This window comes from Neospora caninum, chromosome IX (assembly GCF_000208865.1).
Source record: "Neospora caninum Liverpool complete genome, chromosome IX".
In the NCBI taxonomy this organism is placed as follows: Eukaryota; Apicomplexa; class Conoidasida; order Eucoccidiorida; family Sarcocystidae; genus Neospora; species Neospora caninum.
In genome coordinates, this window is record NC_018390.1 from 1,188,057 (window position 1) to 1,208,932 (window position 20,876).

The 20,876-nt window shown below is 55.2% G+C and overlaps 2 protein-coding genes across 2 annotated transcripts; one reads left to right on the forward strand and one right to left on the reverse strand.

Moving 5' to 3' along the window:
• Positions 1–2,620: 2,620 nt before the first annotated feature.
• Positions 2,621–4,671, reverse strand: NCLIV_039990 (conserved hypothetical protein; the record flags this gene model as incomplete). The annotated part of the gene is made up of 2 exons (XM_003880908.1): positions 2,621–3,560; positions 4,565–4,671. 2 exons carry the CDS (start codon positions 4,669–4,671, stop codon positions 2,621–2,623), a joined length of 1,047 nt encoding a protein of 348 aa, XP_003880957.1.
• Positions 4,672–9,020: 4,349 nt separating this feature from the next.
• NCLIV_040000 (conserved hypothetical protein) lies at positions 9,021–12,817 on the forward strand (the record flags this gene model as incomplete). The annotated part of the gene is made up of 5 exons (XM_003880909.1): positions 9,021–9,323; positions 9,755–10,004; positions 10,251–10,468; positions 10,886–11,160; positions 12,451–12,817. The coding sequence occupies 5 exons, from the start codon at positions 9,021–9,023 to the stop codon at positions 12,815–12,817; spliced, it is 1,413 nt and encodes a 470-aa protein (XP_003880958.1).
• Positions 12,818–20,876: the final 8,059 nt, after the last annotated feature.

A 20,876-nucleotide genomic window follows, 5' to 3' on the forward strand; every position in this document is an offset into this window, starting at 1 on the left:
CGAGGAATTCCCCCCCCCCCAAGAAAAAGTGAGATCGTTCACACATCTGCCTGCCGAATTTTGTGTTGTGTGAGAAGACGAGAAACAACACGTGTTGAAAACCCTCTTGTCTCTGCTGGTTTAACAGGAAAAATTCGGTCTTTTGCCCATTCTGTGGTGACCGGGGAATGTACGCTTTTCAACTTTGAGGGAGATACAGGAATGGAAATTCGATTTTACAAAGGAACGCAGATGCACTTGGGACCTGTTTTCCCTTCCCTGCATTGATTCAGGCTCTTGAAGAGAGGCGGGGGTTCACGGGTTGCCTTTCTTTCCGTTCCGCACTCTAGCTCAGTCACAAAGTACGGAACCGGAAGACAAAAACGAGAAAGAAGCGCCTTTCTATTCTCGCGTTATTGTGATAGCTTGCCTAGCGTTTCGCGTTTCCACACTAACACGTTCACCCAAGGGAACCGTGTGTGCCGGCCAGCTTTGTTTCTCCAGGGAGTATCACGCGACAGCCCGGGGCAGCAATAGGTAGCACACCAACGGAGGATTGAGAAGCGTGTAGTTGTTTGACTGGCCCTACACGTACCTAACCCGTTAAAGATTTTACCTTTTTGTATTTTCGTAAAGAAACACCTTTGATGTGTAGAAGGAAGCATCACTTGTATGTGGGAGGAAACACTCGACAATGTGAGAGTGATAGCCTGCGATGCACGGCAAATCGACGCAATCTCCCCGTCCGCTCCGCGCTTCGTGGTCACGTTTTGCGTGGCGAAACATACAAAAAGAAAGGGTACGTGCCTATTCAGAGACGTTCACTCAAAATCCATACAGTTATCCTGCTGTTTACGCTTCAGAATTCCATAAGTAAGTGCGTAAAATAATGCGTGTACAGGTATATGCCGACCAGCAGTTGGTACTGAGAGAAAAGACGTGATATGTAAGGATTGTTTTTCTTCGTGGGAAGCACGGAGAGACAAAAGAGTTCTCCCGGGTAAAAAACGTCCAGAAATGAAAGACAACGAACAAACTGTTACGTTTCTCTCTTCCCTACAAAAATCACGGGAAACGAAACACTGTTAGTGCCCACCCATCGCCACCGGACAAAAAGTGAAAACTCGAAAGCGTCACCCTCTTTCCCTTTCTCCAGACATATAACGCCCTTCGTGAAGACACGACGAACTACGCGCTTACGCGCGACGCTTCAGTTTCAATACACAGGAGACGAGCGTATACAGCCGTACACTCAAGGATGCACACATGCATATACGTATGACCGCGAAACACGCGTCGATTTGAACGGGCTGCTGTAGGTGTTCCACTCTAAGTATTTCCCAATACATGCACATAGAGTTCAGCAGCGTGACCGGCCACACCGGGTCTCGAAACGAGACACGATTGATTCCAAAGTGCTGACACAAATCACTCTTGATAGCTGTTCCTCCAGGCACGCGGAGCAGGCAAAGCGACGCCCTGCCCACACACTGTCACGCAAAAGCTTCGAAGTTCGTCTTTTCCCCTCTCCCGGCGAGGAAGAAAAAGAAAAAAAAATTAGGTGTTCCGCCACGGCTACGGCCGCGGGATGCGGTCAACTAACCCGCGAATAGAACCCTATCTGACCGCGATCGCTGATCACCTGTTCCACATAAAAACGTACGAATTTAAGTGCAGACCTTGCGGCCACACTTGACCCGGCGAGAGACTTTGAATGGGATGCTCTCAGAGCTCTTACCACAGGCAGTCAGGCACCCCTGAAAATGTGATGTTCCTAACGGCCATTCTTGGGTACCAGGAAGAAGAACGACATGAGCGAAAACGGGAGACAGACGAGAGGAGAGGATAGAAAACACAAACGGCAAATGAAAAGGTTTCTCTCTATAAGAAAAAACGTGGGGAAAACGCAGCAGATTGGACCCGTAGAAGACCCGAGGAGACACCTATCGTTGAACGAAATATTAAATCTCTCCCGGGCCCTCGCCTTGCGCGGAAGAAGAGAAAGAAGAAGAGGCGCATACAAGAGCCAGCGACGAATCCAAACTCACGAGCTCAATGACGCGGAGAAACACTCCCTGAAGAAGTACCGTCCGGAAGCGAGGGGAGACAGCGAAAGGAAGAACAACGACGAGAGACCCCAGAAAAACGACACCCGAATCCAGACCGCAGCGTGGCCGCCTCCATCTTTAGTGTGGACGACTCGCCACAGATGCTGCGGCGAAATGGAAATTCGTCTTCTCTCTCTCCTGTGTTTCTAAAGCAGGCATTGTATGCACCGTAGCCAGGTGCTTCTCGCTTCATTTCCGTTCGATATTTCTCTTTCCTTCAACGCGCCTTTCTTTCACATCTGCAAGAGCGTACATAAAAATAGTATGTATGCTTGCTTCTTCTGCGCTCTCCACTTCTCTGTCCCTCTCTCGATGTTCTCTTCGGGCGCCGCGGTTTCAAGTGACCCTGTCCCGTTTCCGTACTTCTCTCCCCTGTCTCGTTCCACTCCCTGCCTTTCTCATTCGGCGCGCTTCCAACGGAGACCCGCGATAGCGCTTCCTCTCCGTTCTGGTCCCAGTCGCCTGTCCCGCAGTCTCCGCCTCGCGTCTCTCCTCTTTCCTTTTTCCCCCCAGTCCTCCGCTTCGGAAAACCTTCACCGCTTCTCGTCATCTCCCCGGTTGGAGACCGGTGAACCGGCAGTTGTCGTCATTTCGCTGTCTGGAGACACAAAGCCCGCCGGATGCCGCTGGTGGCTGCGGTTTCCCGGTCCTGCGTCTCCTCCCGTCGCGCGTGTCGACCGGCGTCGGATTCCCTCTCCTCCGATCTCTGTGCTTCCCGAGCTGCTCGTTTTCTTCAGCAGTGCACTCTTCTTGCCTCCCTTCTGCTTGAACTTCTTCACCGCGTCTCCAAGGCCTCTCCGACGGTCGCCGCTGGGTGGCGAGGCGCTCCCGAGGCCCGCGTCTCTTCGTCGGTTCAGGGACTGTCGGAAACGCGTGAAGATGCTTCCGCTTCGCGGCAGGGCCCGACTCCCCTCCGCCTCGCCTGCCTCGCGTGGTTGGCTCTCAGGCTTCCGCACAGTCTGCCTCGCGGTCGAGGGGAACCCCGGCGGCGGGTACGACACCAGATGGTGGTCCTCGAAATTCAGTGCCGCCGCAGAAGTCGTAGGTTCCACAGGCTCTGTCTCTTTGTCGCTGCTCTCGCGTCTCATGTGCGTGGCGTCGCTGCCCCGGCCTCGACCAAACGAGGACGGAAAAGCTCGCCTTTCCCCCCCTGAAAAAGGCCCTACGCGGCGGTCTCGCGAGAGAGACTTGCAGCTCTTCGAGGTGCCCGAGTCCGTGAAAGCTGACGCGTTCGAATCGGTTCCACCTGCGTCGGCTCTAACCCCCTCGGCGTTCGGGGCAGCGACACGCGTCGCAGGCGACACGACACTCAGCTCCTCCTCGCCGAGGCAAGACTCGTAGGTCGTCAGAGGCGAAGAAGGCCTCTTCGCGCCCGAGACGCTGGACGAACACCAGGGAACCGCCGAGGGGAAATCTGTGCTCGGTAACGCTGCGTCAGGCTCCACTGGCGCAGTTTCTGCCGGCGCGCGACGACTGCACAGGAGAGAACAGTGGAGAGACCGGCAGGAAATGGGACACGAACTGAGGGGGAAGGAGACACACTGGCATGGTCACCTGAGAGCAAGTACACCTGATCCCGCAAACGGGTACGGACAACGCACGAGACAGATGCAGTTCCAGGAGATGCGGCACCTAAGGGAGCGAGGGAAAGAGATGAAAAGACGAGCGACAAGGACACGAAACATACTGGAAGGGAGGGAAGAAACACTGGCAGAGCAAGAGCTGCCTAAGGAGGAAAGGCGGGAATGCAAATCTCAGAAGTGATGAGAAAAAACAGTTCGGGGGATGAACACGAGACGAAAGAGACAAAGCGGAGCTGAGATCATGCAATCTTGAGAACTGGAGAGGACGGAGCAAGAGCACGACGAAAAGCAGACACCAAAAGAAACACCACAGCCACGCGTTACAGCAGCACACCAAGAAAAAAAAATAGAAGCCAGCACAAGAGAGAGGAGAACAAGACAGAGGGAGGGACAGCAATGTGAAACGAAGGAATGAATACCGCGAGGGACCGCCAAGAATCGAAAGGAGGACGAGGCCGAGGGCAGAACAACGCCCCACTGCTCTTGACGCCAACGTCGGCGGACAACTCATGAAAGGCGGCAGATGCATAGGTCGACGGAGCTCGCGGAGAGCACACGCCAAAGATAAATATCGAGACGCAAGACAAGGGGAACGGCGAACCTGTAGCGCCGCGTGACGAGCAGCCCATCAGAACCCCTTCAGGGCGAGAACATGGACATATGGAGGGAAGAGAGAGGCGATACAACACAGGTAACAACGAGACCAATGGTCTAACACAGAGCGCACGAAAACGGGATGGAGGAGAGACGGAATCGTGGGAGAGACGCCACAAGCAATTAGATACCGACACAGAGGGGGAAGTGCACTTGCCGGAACAGGTTACACGTAAGGTCTAACGGGAAGCAGGAGAGCGAGGTTCGCGTGGTGTTAGAAAAACGGAACAGGAGACTTACAACGTATCACCGGGCCACGGTGCGCCTGGGTCGGGCGGGGGGAGGTCGGGAGGAGGCACTGGCGGCTTCGTTTGATGAAGTGCGTTCTTACAGCAGCTTGCGCCCATAGTGTCTTGCTTTGTTCACTGATTTCAGCGAGCGATCCTGGCGAAAGAAAGGGCGAAAGCACGCTCCGGTTGAACGCAGCAGAAAGGCAACAGAAGAAGAGACGACACGGAAGAGGGAACTGCGGAAGGCGCTAAACTAAACCCAACAAATCGCCAGAAGCTTTTTTTCTCCAGCGTTTCCCCTCCCTCGTTTTCTTTCTCCCGGTAAGATAGTGACACACGAAATTCCAGAATCTCTTGAAAGACACGGCAAGGCACGGACGAGGCGATGTTAACCGGCGGGGCCCACCCACAGGAAAAGGGGAAAACCGACGAGAGAGAACAGACACAATGTAGTAAGAGACCTGCCTAGGCATAGACAGACCTAGAGGAAAGACAAAAACCGCCAGAAAAGGGCTTTGTGCGGAAAGAAAAAAACATGAGCAGCTCGCTCTGACGCACAAATGCTGGCACCGTGGACCACAGAGACGGCGGAGACGGACAAAATCGACTATAACGCAAAGCTGAGAAAGGGAAAATTACCGGAGAAATAATACGCAACGGGATTCGGCAAGGAAGAGAAAGTCGAAAATACAGTCGGAGACGCAAAGTGAGCAAAAGAGGCGCAGGAGAACGCGAAACAGTGGTAAATTGCCGAGCTCCAGGCGAGAGCAAGGGCCTGATGATGTCTGGGTTCCGCGTTGAGGAAAATGTAGGAAGCAATCTAGTTCCTGGTTTCGTCCGTAAAAAAAAACTGGCGCTTTTTTGCTCTTACGCCAGGAAACGAGAGGCGTGGACAGTAAGAGCGAGCTGAAACGCCGTTCGCGCGAAGAGAATATTTTTAGCCCATGGCCCCGCGGAAGGGAGGGGCCCGCAACAGAAGGTGGCTAGGCATGCGGCCCGATGTTGACACAAACTGTATACGCAACCCGAGAGATGCCCAAGAGAATGTGTGCAGCCACGGCAGAAAAGCAAAAGATGCCAAGAAAAGGGCCCGAACGGCGCCTCGAGTGCCACACTCGCGTGGATGAACTCGCGAGCGGCGGACGACGGCTGAAACTCCCGCGACTGGGGCCGGAAGACAGGAAAAAAGTCGCAGAATACTGGATCAAGCCGAAGGCAACCACGAGCTATTCACAAAAACAGACACCTATAGCGGTGTACAGACACCTGATTTTTCTCTTTGTGATAGACGGAGGGCCACCGTGGTGTGAGAGAGAAGCACTCTGTTTACAGAGTGCCACTCTCGATCAACTTACCAAGGTCCCGTGCTGCTTCTCTTCGGGTCCGTAACAGCCCGTTCACGAGAGCCGACCGCTTTTTGTTTAGGGAAGGGAGCTGTGGCCATGCCCGCATTCGGACGGTACTGCCAGATGAAAGGGAAACTTGAGGAGGTCTGGAAACCTTCAAACGCGACGCAGCAGACAAGGGCCAATCCCGTCGGCACTGTCGCTGCCTTCTTGCCGGTGGAATTCGAGCGCGCTGTGGCCTCGCGCCGCGGCGGGTGACGGAAGAAGTGCAATCGAGAGCACCGTTGCCGTGTCAGGCTTTTCAGCGAGCAGGAGCAGGGAAGACACTACAGACCATATGAGCAAGAACGTGTTCCAACACAGACAACCGAAAAGACAGGGTTTCAACAGTCTCGCCCGCTCCCTTTTGGTTGTGAGAAGCCGGGACATCCAACGAAAAACAGGACGGGAAAAAATCCAGAAAAAAAATCCCGCCTGCGCCTGCCGCCCCCCGCGTGCCGCTCGCGCTGCTCCACATTGAAAGACACTGACTGTATACCTCTGCTCGCTCCTAGTATTTGTTTTGGTTGCTGCCCTCATAGCTATGTTTCTTTATCTTCACCTTTCACCTTTTTCTGGAATCCTCTGTTCTGCTGGATCCTGGCCGGGTGTCTCCTGCGCCACGTCTTCCATCCCGTGTTCTGAAACCCGCGCGGCGGGCGGCTTCCCGCTTCGTTTTTCGCCCAGGAGCCCCTTTCAGCAAAGAAGAGCAGCCTCGGGAAAATGCGTGTTGCAGCTGGCCGCAAGACTTATTTCAAGTCTCATAGTTGCCTATGCCTTTTCAAATGCCCCGGAAATAGGAAGGAGGGGCGCGGTGATCTGTCTTGGAAAGACAATGCCGCCGAATCGCTCCCCCGCCCCTCGTTCTCGGTCCTCAACCTTTCTGAACAAACCCTTGCCTAGGACACAGTCGACTTAGTATCTAACTGCATACACAGACCTTCTACTTTACCGTCACGTGAAAGGTATGTGATGAACAAACCCTCTGAGCAGGCCAAGCTACCTTGGTATCTAACTGCACACACAGACCTTCTACTTTACCGTCACGTGAAAGGTATGTGATGAACAAACCCTCTGAGCAGGCTAAGCTACCCTGGGCTCCAGGTTAGGTCTACCTTGTGCCGCTCGCTGAGGCAACTACCCTGCCAACGTGTGCACGGACCACCGCCGATTGGTTTCGAGTCTTCTCTCAATATGAACTCGAACCGTGGTGCTTCGTGTTACTTCGCCTATTTCTCAAGAATCGGGGTTCCGCTTGAACGAAAAGACGAGGCGAGAAAGAACTGTGCCGCTCTAGCGAACGGAAACCGAATCTACCGCGTCCACACGTGGCACTGCTTCTAGCGGTGAAGGCAAGGCAAAATCGTGGCGACAGTGAGCGCGACTTGACCCTCAACGCTCTGCACGTCATGGACACCCGACTTCAGGGGCCGGGGAGTGACGGGTATGGCCGAGAAGAGGGACAAAAGAGAGCTAGAAAGCGTGAATCTACGCTCTGACACATTTTCCGGTACGCGGACTAAAAAAAACCTTGTGGGCTTCCTGTGCTACTGACAGACACCGGCACTTCGCCAATTTCGTGTTTCTCCCTCACCCGCGTACCGCACAACGAGTAGAAGCACCCTTGTTCCACAGGTTCTTTCGGATTTTTGCCGCAGAGACTTCTCGTTAGAGTCACGAGAGCACTTCGCTGACCAACCACTATAGCGGCATCCGGCAGTTTCGCCGCCTTCCTTTCACTGTCGTCCGCCGACCCCCCCCCCGTGCCGCCAGGAAACGATACATCGACACCGGGCGAGAAGCTTGAAAGAAATGTTGCGGAGAATCCCGATGCTACATCCTGTATCTTTCCCTAAAGGAGAAGGACAACACGATCTAAGGGTTCGCGTTGCTGCCTCCGTTTACCATCTCGCGCGAAGCACACAACCAGGGACTCGGCGGGACTGCGTTGCTGCATGTATGCGACTGCATAGCCGTCGCTGTCGCCAGGGGACGGGAGGGTGTGCGACCCGTGGCCACGAAATGCGCCTGGAAAGGACAAGCACATGCAGACAGGACTGAGGCATGGCATCACTGAAACGCACCAGGTTCTCATTTCTTCTCATTTATCTCGCCGCACCATCGATAAACGCGTGAGAAGCGCGACGGGCGCTGGCAGTTGAAGCGCGTACGGCATTGACACCGCGTTGCGTATCTTTGCTGCGCTTGGACTGCCTGACGTTTCCCTCGGCTCGTGCCGTATTCATATGAAATCTGTCACTGGTGCTTTTCCCCGGCCGTCTGATTTCTCTCGGCTCGCCGCCTGACTGCTTTCTTTCCTCCCGTCCACAACCGCTGAACTGCGTCTCTCAACTCCAGATCCTACTGGAAGGTCGTCTCCCTTTTTTTGAGTTCATTTCCCATTCCTTTGCTGCGTTTTTTGTTTCCATTTGTGTTGCTCTTCACATCGTTTTGCAGGCCGCTGGTCAAAATCCGGTCGGCGCTGTCGGTTGTTTTGGCATTCCTGTAGTTTCCAGGGGAAGATCCCCCCCGTTGAGCAACTGCGTCCGAAACTCTTGCATGCGTGGCCCCCGGCGCTTGTTTCCTCTCTGCCGTTGTTCTCTACCTCTCCTTCGTGTATTCTGTTGCACTCTCACGCAGCCCTTTCCCCTCCTTCAGACTGTCTGTGCCCGCTCCGTCACAGATTCATTAACAGAAGCGTCAGAGCCCGTTTTTTCGGGGGGGTGTAATCGCCAACGCGACCCGGGGCCGCGACGCTGTTTGGCAACACGTTTTGTGTCAATTCGTCGCTGCATCTTTGTTTCGTCCTTCCATTGCCTTCCGCCTTTTCCACCTTCGTTCAGAGGTCCGCCGCGCGCAAACCGTACGGTTACCTGCTTCCGCGAATCCCCCTACACTTCGCGCCGTTCCTCGTCCTTTCCGTCATCCGCCTGACTTTGCATTCCTTCGGCTTTCTCTTTTTCCCTCCACCCGTCTGGTTTCCCTCTTTTTCTGTCTCCAGCCTCCTCTTTCCGTCCAGGAGGTTTCTCGGTCCCGACTTCTTTCTTCTCTTGGCGTGTTGCGTCTCTTGCTTCGTCCGGGATGCCTGCGTCAGGAGACCCGTCAGGGGGGGCGTCGCGGCCACCGGCGTTCCCCGATTCTTCAGAAGCAACAGAAAAGCCGCCTTTTCCCCACTCTGCTCCTGACAGTCCCGCGCAAGCGACTTCGCCGCCTGGGCCCTCTCCACAGCGCGAAGGAACGGGAGGCAGTAGGCAGCCCGTTCGGGCCCCGGAAAGAAAAGTGTCGGAGCAAGCAGAGGTTGTCGCGAAAATCCACGCCACCCGCGCCATGTGGCAAGCGCGTCTCGATGAAAACATCGCAAAGCAAGAACAACGCGAATATGATGTAAGGAGCTAGAAACATGGAGTTGGAGAGCGACACAGAGAAACTCGGGTTCTCTGACAGAGAGATGCGAGGGGGCCTGCTGCGCCTGGATATCTGCACTCTCGGGACGGGACCTGAGAGTGCAGAGGAAACTGGAGGCTGCAACAGACTGATGGGTTGCCGCCAGGAAAGAAGAAAGAAGGAAGTCTCTCCATAGAGTGTCAAGATCAGCGATACATCGAAACCGTTTTCCCATCCGGCGTGTTGCGCTGCTAGTCACTCAGACCCATCCAGTAGACGCAGTTACGTGTGTATATCTATAGGCACATATGCATTCGCATCGAACGAGATCTGCTCCATGCCCTAGACTTAGACCCGCAAGCGCGTGCATTCTCTGGGGTGTCATTGTCGACGCGTTTGTGTGTCGGTGGGTGACTCGTGCATGTCGACAGGAGGAGGCTCTGGAGGCGCGTAGGCGAGACGTTCTGAGCCAGCGGGAGACACACAAGTTTCTTCGCCGCGAATCGCGGACGGGGGAAGGAGACAGCCCGGTGGGGAATGTCGCGGCAGCAGAGAGTACCTCGGGGAGACAGCCCGGGCCGGAAGCGGCCCCTGTGTCGCCTGTCAGCGGCGACCGGAACCCGGGTGTACCTGAGAGACCAGCACTGACAGAAGAAGAGATGTTGAGGAAACAAGAAGAAGGTGAGAAAGGCGCCGCAGCGAAAAGGTACAAGGTCAAGAAGGCGAGGGGAAGTCTGAGAGATGGGGCGGATCTTTGTCGCAGCGAAGCACCGAAGAGAGATTTCAAGGAGAGTACAGAGAGCTGAGGGAACGAAGGAGCGCGGGTAAACCAGGGAAGACAGAAAAGAGATGATGAGGAAGACCAGAAAAGGACGAGCCGAAGGAAGAGAGTTGTCAGGTCCTCGCTCCGTTTCGTTTCTCCTTCAGATGATCTCCTCGTCGCGCAGCGCCTTCAAGAAGAAGAAGCTCTGGCAGCGTCTGCCGCGGAAGCCGCTCTGTTCGGCGAAGACGTCGGGGCAGCTTCAGAGACAGCAGCACTGGGAGCGATGAATGGCGAAGGGGCTGCAGCCTCTGAAGAGGTTGACAGAGACTTCCTCCTTGCCATGGAGCTACAGGAACAGTCACAGAGAGAAGCACAGCAAGAGGTGCGATGCAACCACACCACTGCGTTGCGTGCGAATCCGTCTCCTGAATCGTCTTCCTGTTCGTCCTCGCCCTCCAAACTTGTTCCTGGCCAACCAAACGGCGAACGCTGTATAGCTCTCGCCCGTTTTCGTGTCTCTGAGATCTGCCCAGGAAGGCACACCCGCATGCGCCGACTTTTCACCGTGCCTGCATGCGTATGTCCAGATACCCAAGCCTATCTATGTTTCGTGTATGTAGGTAGGGGGACGTCCGCTTCTCTTTCCTGTTTGTGTGAATCGATTTCGCGTTCGGATGCTCTCTGACGGTTGGTGAGAGTTTGTGTGGAGAAGAAAGAGAGGCACAGGAGAAACGCCCACATGTTGACATGCAGCCGTATGTGCATGCCCGGACCTGCATGCGCGCGTGTGGGTTTGCAGTCAGATTCGATCTTGGCCGCCTTGTTGCAACAAGAAGAAGCAGCAGCGGCGTCTTCGAGAGGAGCGTTGCCCTGCCACGGGGGTTCGCCGCATGCAGTCCCTGCCTACCACACAGCCGGCGTCGGCCAGATCAGTCAAAGCGCAGGAGTGCAGAGGATCCAAACCGTCAACCCCGTGGGGATGTCTGGGTCTTCTGCATCGCGCCCTCAGGCCGGAGACGAGGCGAAGGGGAAGCGAAGGGGCTTCTTCGCTCGGATTTTCGGGAAAAAAGACAGGTGAGTTTAAGAAAACGCACACTCTCGCCCGCAGTCTGCAGATAGCAAGTCTACACAACTCAATCTGTATCTAGATATATGGCATTATTCATGTATATATGCGTCCTTGTATTTTGGCGGCTGGCCGTCGGGGGGGGGGGGGGGGGGAGAAGCATGGGAAGGGATTTGCGTTCGACTCTTTGAATCAGAGGCGAGAAAGGAAATGTGCGTAAATCTATGTCGATGAGCACGCTGGTGTGTGCACCTGAATGCAGTGCGCCGTGTCTTTGCATGTGGACAACATGAATGCAAATGCGAAGTGTGAGGCGACGGGAGACGTGGAAAAGAACTGACCAAAGACAGGTGAAGAACGGGGTAGAGGGAAACAGAAGGAAGCGCTTCATGTTCGGAGCTGCCTAGAGGAGGGCCACACCACCGGAGCCAGAAAGAGGAAGAAATTGAATACATGCATAGTCACTTTATGCATGCACACGTGTACATGGTGTTACATGTGTATGTGGGAACACACGTTTGTGTTTTGCAAACGCATGTGAATTCGGGGGGACAGAGGGGGGGATCTGGGAGAGGAGGCCGGCATGCATTCGCGCCCCATGATGCATTTCGCGCTTGGGCGATAGAGTTACAGCCTTTTTTCACATCCGAGGGAAGGCCTTCACTGGCAGAGAGGGGAACGAGAAATGATGCACCCGGATTTGTGAACGCTTTTCCATAGGCTGTAACCCTTACGTGCTCCAGCGGTACAAGAGGGATGAGCGGCCGCGTTCCACCGTTCGCGACTTTGTGTTGCTAGCTTGTGTCTTTGACTCCCTCCACATCCAGGGAAGTTTGTGTTTCTGTCTCAAGCAAAAAGAGTGGATTTTCGAACCGTCTTCACCAACCAGGTGGACAGTCTCGACGGGACCAGCGACGGGTGTCTCTGCGTTCTCTGTGCTGCGTCGAGAGATCTCCCGTGCCCATGGCATCCGTCGTTTCCCTTCTCTCCTCTTCCCGGCTCCACGCCGCACCTGTCTCTCGTCTAAATTTTCTTTTGAGCTTTCACGTCCACCTATATGCATATGTATGCTTCTCGACGCAGCGGATAGGTCCTGTATGGCTTTTGAACAAGAGAATCGAGACGGAGCTCGGAGTGTACTGCTTTTTTGCCGGAGACTTGTAAGAGGAAAGCATGTCACACCGTTTTTTTCCGTGGAGACCGTTTTTTCTCGGGTTGGATAGTCACGAAGACTGGCAAGCTCAGTGCGCTCGCGGACCCACTGCACGATGGTGGAGCTGTGCGTTCTTCGCTTGCAGATCGAATTCCCAAGGCACATCCTCGTCCACGCCTCCTCGACGCCACTTTCTGCCGGACGCAAACCAGGGCCCCGGCGGGCGTCCCGATCTGGTTGCGCTCTTCGGGCCCCCGGGGGAAGTGCCCATCGCGCCTGTCACCGCGTGTTGCCGGCCTGTGGGGTCCCCTCAGGCTGTCCCTCAAACCCTGGAGCTCCCGGAGCGGTCAGGGACAGGCCAGGCCGGGGCGAGCGGGGACGAGAGACAGCGCCCGTGCCACGTCGTCCAGGTCGTTCAGACAGTCGAGCCTGCACGCGGCGGGTCTGGGTCCCGGCCGCCTTCCAGGCAGTCAACGAAAGACAAGGCGTGCGAGGGCGAGAAAACGAAGTGAAAGAGCAAAGGATGACACAGCGGGAGAGGCAAGGCGTGCGAGGGCGAGAAAACGAAGTGAAAGAGCAAAGGATGACACAGTGGGAGAGGCAAGACACGAGGAACGTGGCTCAGCGCAGGCGAGAAGGCAGCAGGACACGAGCAGCAAGATTAGGGCGCTTAGACACCGGAGGAGCGAGGAGAACCAGGGATACAGGGGGAGATTCTCGCAGAGGCGACAGGAGCAAGAAGGGACAGGAAGCGGTCGAACGAGCGTGTGGTGAACGCGAGTGCTCCGCAGAAAATAGTGAGGACGGAGAGAATGGAGAGAGGTGTTGAAGCATAAAGACGGAAGAGGAGAAGCGAAAGAAGAGATAAAAGGTAGAGAGAGCAAGATGTCGAAGAAAGATGGTGGCGAAGAAAACAGACAAAAGAGGAATTTGAGTCCCACCACGAACCAGAGAACACACCAAGTTCTTTATGATTGCTGTACACCACCACCCCACTGGACTGCTTAAGACAGCTAAATGTGTTGGATTTCAATATCGTACTACATTAAGGTTACTCCACATCGGTTATGTTCTAGGCGTAATATATGGGTTACTGTTATCACTTGTATTAACAGCGAGAGAAAACTACTAATCAGGTTCTAGTATGATCAGAGAGACAGGAGAGAGCCTGGTTGGTAGAAAGCCGAACGAATTGGTTTCGGAGACAGAGAGAGGCTGAACGGAACCATAGATGTCGGCCTCTGCCGCGGTTTAGCGTCGGAATCCAGAGAGTCTGTGTTGCTAGTCTGGAACGTCGTGGCCCCATCGGGCGATAACTGTCACAAGAAGTGCTGTCGTTTGAATTCGTCCCCCGCGTCCTGCAAGGACTGCGGAGTACACTGCGAATTTCAGTTGAGCGCCGTTGCGGAAGATAACTGAGGCTGGATTCTCACACTGAGCATCTGCCCTCTCTGTTGCCCACACTCTGTTAACTGGGTGTCGCTGTGTGTGTGTCGACGTGTCTCTGACTCTCCGTCTCAAGAAAAGGGTTAAACTCTCGTTTTCGCTAACAGAGAGAATGAAAAGATAGAGGCGATACACTGCTGGCCGCGGAGATCTGTGCACTGAATTGCTGAGCGGCGGGAGGATCTTGAATATAGACACACCGTTACATGAGGTTCGTACACCGCAACTAACAAAGGGGCTGTTCCACATGTAATCTTCTCCGGCCTAAAAACGCGATACTTGTTGAAAGCGAATCTGCACGCGAGTATTTCGTTGAACAGAAAACCGTTCGCTGCCTTCCTCGAAGGAGGAAGTCGTCACAGTGTGACCCCGGCGAAAACATAACCGCCAGTTTCTCACGGCCGGAGACGGCGCCCACGCACGGACGTTTCCATACATCACTACGCCGAATGGTTATCGAAGACTCGCATACACCCATTGGGGAATCAAACCCCCGCTAAACACTCCGAAAGGACACTTGTGTGTACATGGTGGAAGCTGCTGAAAGCTCCTTTGTTGAGATGAGGGGTCTAAGTCGCCTATCGTCGACGTCTGCCCCCCCGCACCCCCGTTTGGCTCCAGGGTTCCAGCACAGACTACCGACTTTTCTGTCCCGTCCACACCTCTGCGGCGCAACGGTCTTCCGTAGCCGTGACCGTTTCCTGTTGTTGGAAGAGCATCTGACAGAGCAGTGCGTCGGAGAAGAAGGCAGAGAGGGTGGCAGCGTCGAAAGAGTGGAGCCAGGCACTGGTAAGCATGAGAGGCGACGAGTTTAGGATGCAGCAGATTCGGCTATTCAGTCGAGCACTTTCTTCCCCTTCGATGCCTAGACGGGATTCGCACCACGACACCTTCCGAGGCCCCAAGCCTCCACAAAGACGCGAGAGAAAACTGTCTCTTGCTGCTGCGAAGGAGCTCAGGCTGAACTGGCCACGAGAAAATGCGAGGTCCTGGATGCCCGGTGGACGACCTTGTTCCCTCGACGGCGCCGACAATGCGGGAAGCGAAGGCACGGCAGCTTCTCCCTCCCCTTCAGGGTTCTCTGCTGCCTGTCCACCTAGGCGACAGTCAGCAGACGCCACGTCTAGAGGAGAAGCGTTAGAGGAGGGGAGACTACTGGGCAAGAACGATAGATTCCGCACATGTTTCAGGAAGGAAAACAATCCCCTGTCTTCGGCATCGGATCCTGCTCCTGGGGGCTCACCAGTGGACAGGTGCTGGCGAGATGGGCTCAAAGGGAGAAGATCGTGCTTGGTTCCAACAAGAAGAAGAGGACAGAGGCCTTGTAGAAGCCGGAGGGCAACATGCTGTTGCTCCCGCTGTTTGTCAGAGGCACACGAGCACGACAAAGGCACGTTACCGATGTTTCCGTTCGTGTATTCCCCTACTGTCGGCCTCTCACGACTTTCTTCTTCCGCCATACGTGCAGCCTCCAGCTTCTCGTCCCGAGAGTCCGCGTCCTCCCACGTATCTGGGTTCTCTTCCTCGTACGCTCCTGCACACGCGTCTACGTCGCTCGCCTCCATTAGCTGGCCGCCATCTTCTTCATAGTCTTCCCTACCGTCGTCGCTTTCTGTCTCGCTAAGGTCTGCTCTCACGCAACTTGAAGGGCGTGTAAAGAACGAGGAAACGAAGCACCCCGGCCCTCGGAGTCCCCCCTTCCCTAATGGGAAACCTGGTCTGCTGTTGCCTCTCTTCTTCCCTCCGTCCCGTTCTGCCTTTAATCTCGAGGTCTCGTCTTCGTCCCTCCCCTCGGCGTCAACGTCTGCTCGCTCCCTGTCTCCCCCAAATAGGGAGATGACAGGGGAGGCGACCAGAGATCCGAGGCGCACAACAGTGCTCGCGGCTGTGCGTGAAACTTTTCCGGCCGCAGAAAACGGAAACGAGTGACTCATCGACGATGCAAATCGATTTTCGTGAGGAGACGGTGTTATCCGTAGCGTGCCAACGTTCAAGGGAGTACACGCGGCAAATCCCTCTGTGTCTTCCTCTCGCGGATACTTTCCGCGTCGACCTCTCCTGCTAGGGTAGGAAGGCTGGAACAGGGACAGAGTGGAAGGCCAATACGTGGTAGAGGAGGGAGGCGAAAATAAGGCGTTGTCGCCGCGCGAAGCAAACGGCGGCGCCTTGCTGGAGGAAGGAAACAGGAGTGACGACGGCAGGCGCAGACGCACACAAAGCTCCCGTGTCCAGAGAGCCGCACGGTGAAAAGACGCCGAAGACGCCGAGTTGAAGCACACCCAGACGCCATCGAAGTGCTGACCATACACGAGACTCCTAACGCTCTCCAGTGCGTCGGTCCCTCCGACCTCCCAAAACTCCACTAGACACCTGGGCGTGGAACCGGACGCCGACGAAGAGGAGGCAACAGGGGGGGATCTCGGAGATGGGCACTGCGACGAACACGGGGAGGACGACAAACACGACGAAACGGATTCAGGAGTGAGCGGGGAGTCTTCTTGTCCGTTTTTGGACACGCTGAACGCCGGACCGGAAGCCGACGGCGGGAACGTAGCAATGTTGCCGTCGCTTTGTCTTATAGCAGCATGGTCTACCGAGGAAAAATCCCAGAAAAGATGGAAGATTCTTACTCCACAGGTCCATTCGTAGGCCCCTGGGTGGCGGCAAGCAGGACAGTCTTGTTCCTCTGAGCTGTACACAGAATCAATGCCCCGCGAGGGCGACTCCACCTCAGCGTGCGTGGCCCCTGCTCCGGAGGCTGAGGACGCGGACGACGAAGCAAAGTACGAGTGACTCGAAGAAGGCGTAGATGCGAGGCGGCAGGAAGATGAAGAGAAAGCAAAGGAGGATGAAGGAGAGAGGGCACAGGCAAGAGAGGGAGAAAACGATGAAGGCGGGACGTCCGTGGATACGCTCGATTTAAAACTACGCGAGGAAGAAGAGGAAAACGATGAAGGTGGCGAGTTTCTTTCCTGGTTTGCCTTTTCGGCAGCACAAGCGAGGAAAGGACAGGAGACAACATGGCCGTTACGGTGAGCTTGGTCCTGCAAGGCGGTTTGAGGGTTGAGTGGAATCTCTTCAGCAGGTCCAGACGAATCTGAAAGGATTTTTCCAAAGGACGAGCGGAAGCGTGCCTCTCGTGTTCTCTGTTCCTCTCTTTCGTCTCTTCCGCTCCTCGCCAAAAAGGGTCTCACCTCTGTGTTGAGGCATTCACCGGAATTTCCTCCCGGCCCCTCACGTGCTCCCTGGCGGTAACACCTGGGTATCTCGCTTCTCGCTTCTCCCCTCTCTCTCGGGTCTTTTTCTTGACCCGTTGGTCTCTGGTACACTGCTCGTTCGCCTGCAACGTCGAGCGGCTTTTCGTCTCGCGGTCGCCCATCTTTCCACCTTGTGGCGGCACCTGAAGAGCTCCAACCCCAGTACGTTCCTCGCTGCGAGGCGCGGACACCCCCGCAAGAGTTGAGACGGCAAGAAGTGTGGCAGAGAGAGTGGAGAAGCGACGACTTGCCAGTTCCGGCATCTCCTACGACAAGAACTCGGAGAAACGAAGAACAAGTCGAACAAGAACTGTCAACAGATAACCTGTCGTCTCCAGAGTCCGTTTCCTCATTTCCCACTCCTACCTGTTTTTCTTCCTCTCTTGCCTCCTCGTCCCTTTCGTGCGCTTCTCCCGCAAACCCTCCAATAGAAAGGTCTGCGACGTCATTTGTACACAACTGCTCTGCTGGTCCCTGCATCCCTGCCTGTGCTGGCATGCGAACGGTGCGGGAAGTGGAGACGAGGGCTCTCAGAATGTGGCCTCTCTCCGCTGTACGGGCGAGGCGAGAGAAGTCACGAGAAAACGGGTTTGCGCTGCGGCAATGGAAAGTAAAGTGCGGACCATCGCTTCCATGCAGATGATTTTCTCCGCAACTGTTGATAAAAGGGAGTTAAGGAAGGAGGGAATGGCCAAACCGATGGAGACGAGGACGAAGAGTGAGGAGCGAGAGAGCGGACGTCGGACCTGAGGACAGCGGAGGCACAGACCAGGACCAGGGAGAAGGGAACGACAACGAAGAAGACGAAGCGAGAGGAGAGGCAAAACAAGGGCCAGAGGGCAATGAGGACGAAGACGGAAGAGCTAAGAAAGCCAGCGAAACCGAACGGCGACGTTGGTGCACGAGCAAAATGGAAGGAAGCGTTAGGAACAGGTGAGTGGGAGGACCGCAAGGAGAGAGGAGGAACACAGGTGAACGGGGAAGCACAGGCCTCCTCGGCCTTGGTGCCAGTGAAGGCTAGGCAGAGCAACCCAAGATAAGATTCGAAAAGAAAGGGTTCGTCGTTACTTCTTCGTGCAGCATCGACGTACTATGAATTCACCCAACTTGGTGTACGGTCCACGGACACTATTACCACACGGCTGTTCCGCGTCATCTTCCTCTCTGACGGGGCGAATTGTGAGCGGAACGCCGAATAGCAGAAAAGTGTACTACTGGTTCTTTCGGCCGCTAGAGAAACACACCTTGGCCGTCGCTTGTTGATGTGAGGAGCCGAGACCAAACGTAAAAAGCAAGTATTACTCGAGGGACATCAACATGGAGTACAACAACTTTCCTACGTGCCAGAGCAAAAGCGAACGCGTGCAAGGGAAATGACACGTCACGTAGCAAAGAACCGTTGCAACATTACTGTCTCACTGGGGTTACAAAAACAAAACATCACCCAGTGGCAATGCGCCGATGGAATTGCGCTCCGTCGTAACTGCGTACAATGTGGAAGATGTGCAGTGCCTGTTGCTGCCAAAGTAACCAAGAAGACCAAGCGAAAACACAAAGCGGTCGGGTGGGATGCGGGCTGGCTGCTACGTAACCCATTTGAGAGAACTCTAATCCACACGAACAGCAACCACTGCCTCAGCCACTCGAGACTCGAACGACAACTGAAGCTCTTCACTGAAGGATGTGTGGACGCGCTGCTTCTTTTGACAAAGAGTGGTTTCTACGTTCAATCCAGGGAAACGAGGAATAGAATCTACCTTAGCTCGCCCTCACCACAATTCCCGCGCGATACAGCGTTGCCTCCAGTTCTTTCACAGAGTTTTCAAAACGAGGATACCAAGGAATACCGAGTGCCTCATTTGCCCCTTTTGGGGGGTTACCAGGACAGAACCAGTGGACCCGCCGCCCGGTGCGCACACCGGTGAGCCGTTTACGAGTCGGCCGGGCAAGTGCTACCCCACCACGTTTGGCGTCTGCGTTCGCTTTCCCCGTCGAAACACGCCTTTAGGGGGCATTTGTGCGTCGACAACTTGAGAAGGAAAGTGCGTAGAGAACGCGAGAGGCGAAGCCAATAATTGCTCTTGCGGGGGCCGTAGGAGCAGGGGGACGACGGTATACGACGCGCACACTACACAGCTTGTTCCTTGGCGACTGCAGACATCAAGACAGTCCACCAGACCACCGGAACCCATGGAATATGCCGCCTCTTGACAGGTTCAAAGGCGTTTTGGAGCAGCTTTTGTATCGGCGAAGTGCATGACAGGGGGGTGCCGTACATACCACGGCTGGGGTCGCCAGAAACAGGACCGGCACCGTCTTTTCCTACCACAGCGCTTTACAAAACCGACGTAGGCATCAAGAGCCCGAGCAAGACGAGCTAGTGTCCACTTTTTCAGTGTGTAGTCTGGCGGCAACCGTTTCATGAGAATGTTTCGGAGAGTGTCGGCACGCTGGCTACCACCGTGGTTAACAGACCAAGGTGCGGGAAATGACAGGGGTGATCGGGTGTGTGCCGGTCCGTTGATCGTGTTCTTGTTTGACTCTTCTTTTCTTCGGTCGAACGCTGTACGGCAACGCTGGAATGATGTGGTGTCGGCTCACGAACGGAAGACAGAGGTATGCGACACAATGGAGAGACGCAGAGAGGATCTCGTTGCCTGCTCACTGAACAGGGGATGCGGCACCGCGGAACTTTCTCCTGGATGCTTCAGTGCTACCTGCAAGGGTGTGCTGCAGGCCGCCTGGCTAAGGAACCTGCGATCTAACATTCCTTGACGGCACACCGGTTTATGGAGGGTGATATTTACCATGTGGGCACTCTACCGTATGGCCTGCAAGTGCAGAAGAGGAGACTGGAGACGTGCGGTTGCAAATGAGGAGAAACGGGAGTGTTTGTGCCAGACCGAGACTCTGCAAGTGCAGTAGAGGGATTATAGAAGACGGCCACATGTGTACGAGGATACCGCATAGCTACCGAGTGGATGGAAGTGCTGTTCAGCGCTCACACCAAGGGTCAACGGCCCTCAAGTAAGCCCCGGCACCGTGTCGACAGGTGCGCGGAGGGAGGTGATGAGGGAGGAAGACAGACTCTTCTCTTCCATGGTAACTCCTTTTCTGAACTTTTTTGTTAAAGTTCTGCTGTCTTGTTCGCGACAGCCCCGGCGCAACCGATTTGCAATCCCTCAGCTCGTGAGTTGATCGCTGTCTTTTACTCTGAGTCTGGGAGGCGAACGCGTACCCGGTTTTAGCATCTTTTCTAGTGTGCAATTCTACTTCAATATGTGCATAAGCCTCGCAAGTTTGTGCTGCGAAGTTCGGGTCGAGGGTGAAGCTCCAAGCGATGCCCCACACGCGAGCACCGAAGAGCGAATTGCGGCGGCAACGAAGGCATCATTTGCCCTCTCCTCTTCGAAGTCACTCTGCCGCTGGATTTTGAGCACCATGAAAAAACGGCACGCACAACGAGGAACGGGTAGCGACCGGTGTAAAATCCCCAGCGTGCGTTCCTCCCTCGTGATCGTCACTGGATAGCGCTTCAGAGTTGCCTTTCTCTGCTCGAAAGGGAGAGGCGGCACACGCAAAGGCAGCCTTCCGTTGCCGTCCAGATCCTTTAGGCTATTGATTGTGGAGAACTAGGCGACGACGCGCGTGGCTGACGTGTCGCTACTCTCTTGCTTTTCTGGTCCCTTCGAGAGCGCGGAGAGCTTTCTCTTGCGGAAGGCCACACAGAGCGTCACCCGCCGCTTTCCGGTGAACCAGGCGAGGAACGACGAGGGCGACCGGTCCTGCGCTCGAGTGGTGTCCGTCCCTTCTTTGCCTTCCTGCGCCACCGGCAACGCCATTCTGAGACAGAACCCGTTGAGTGTCT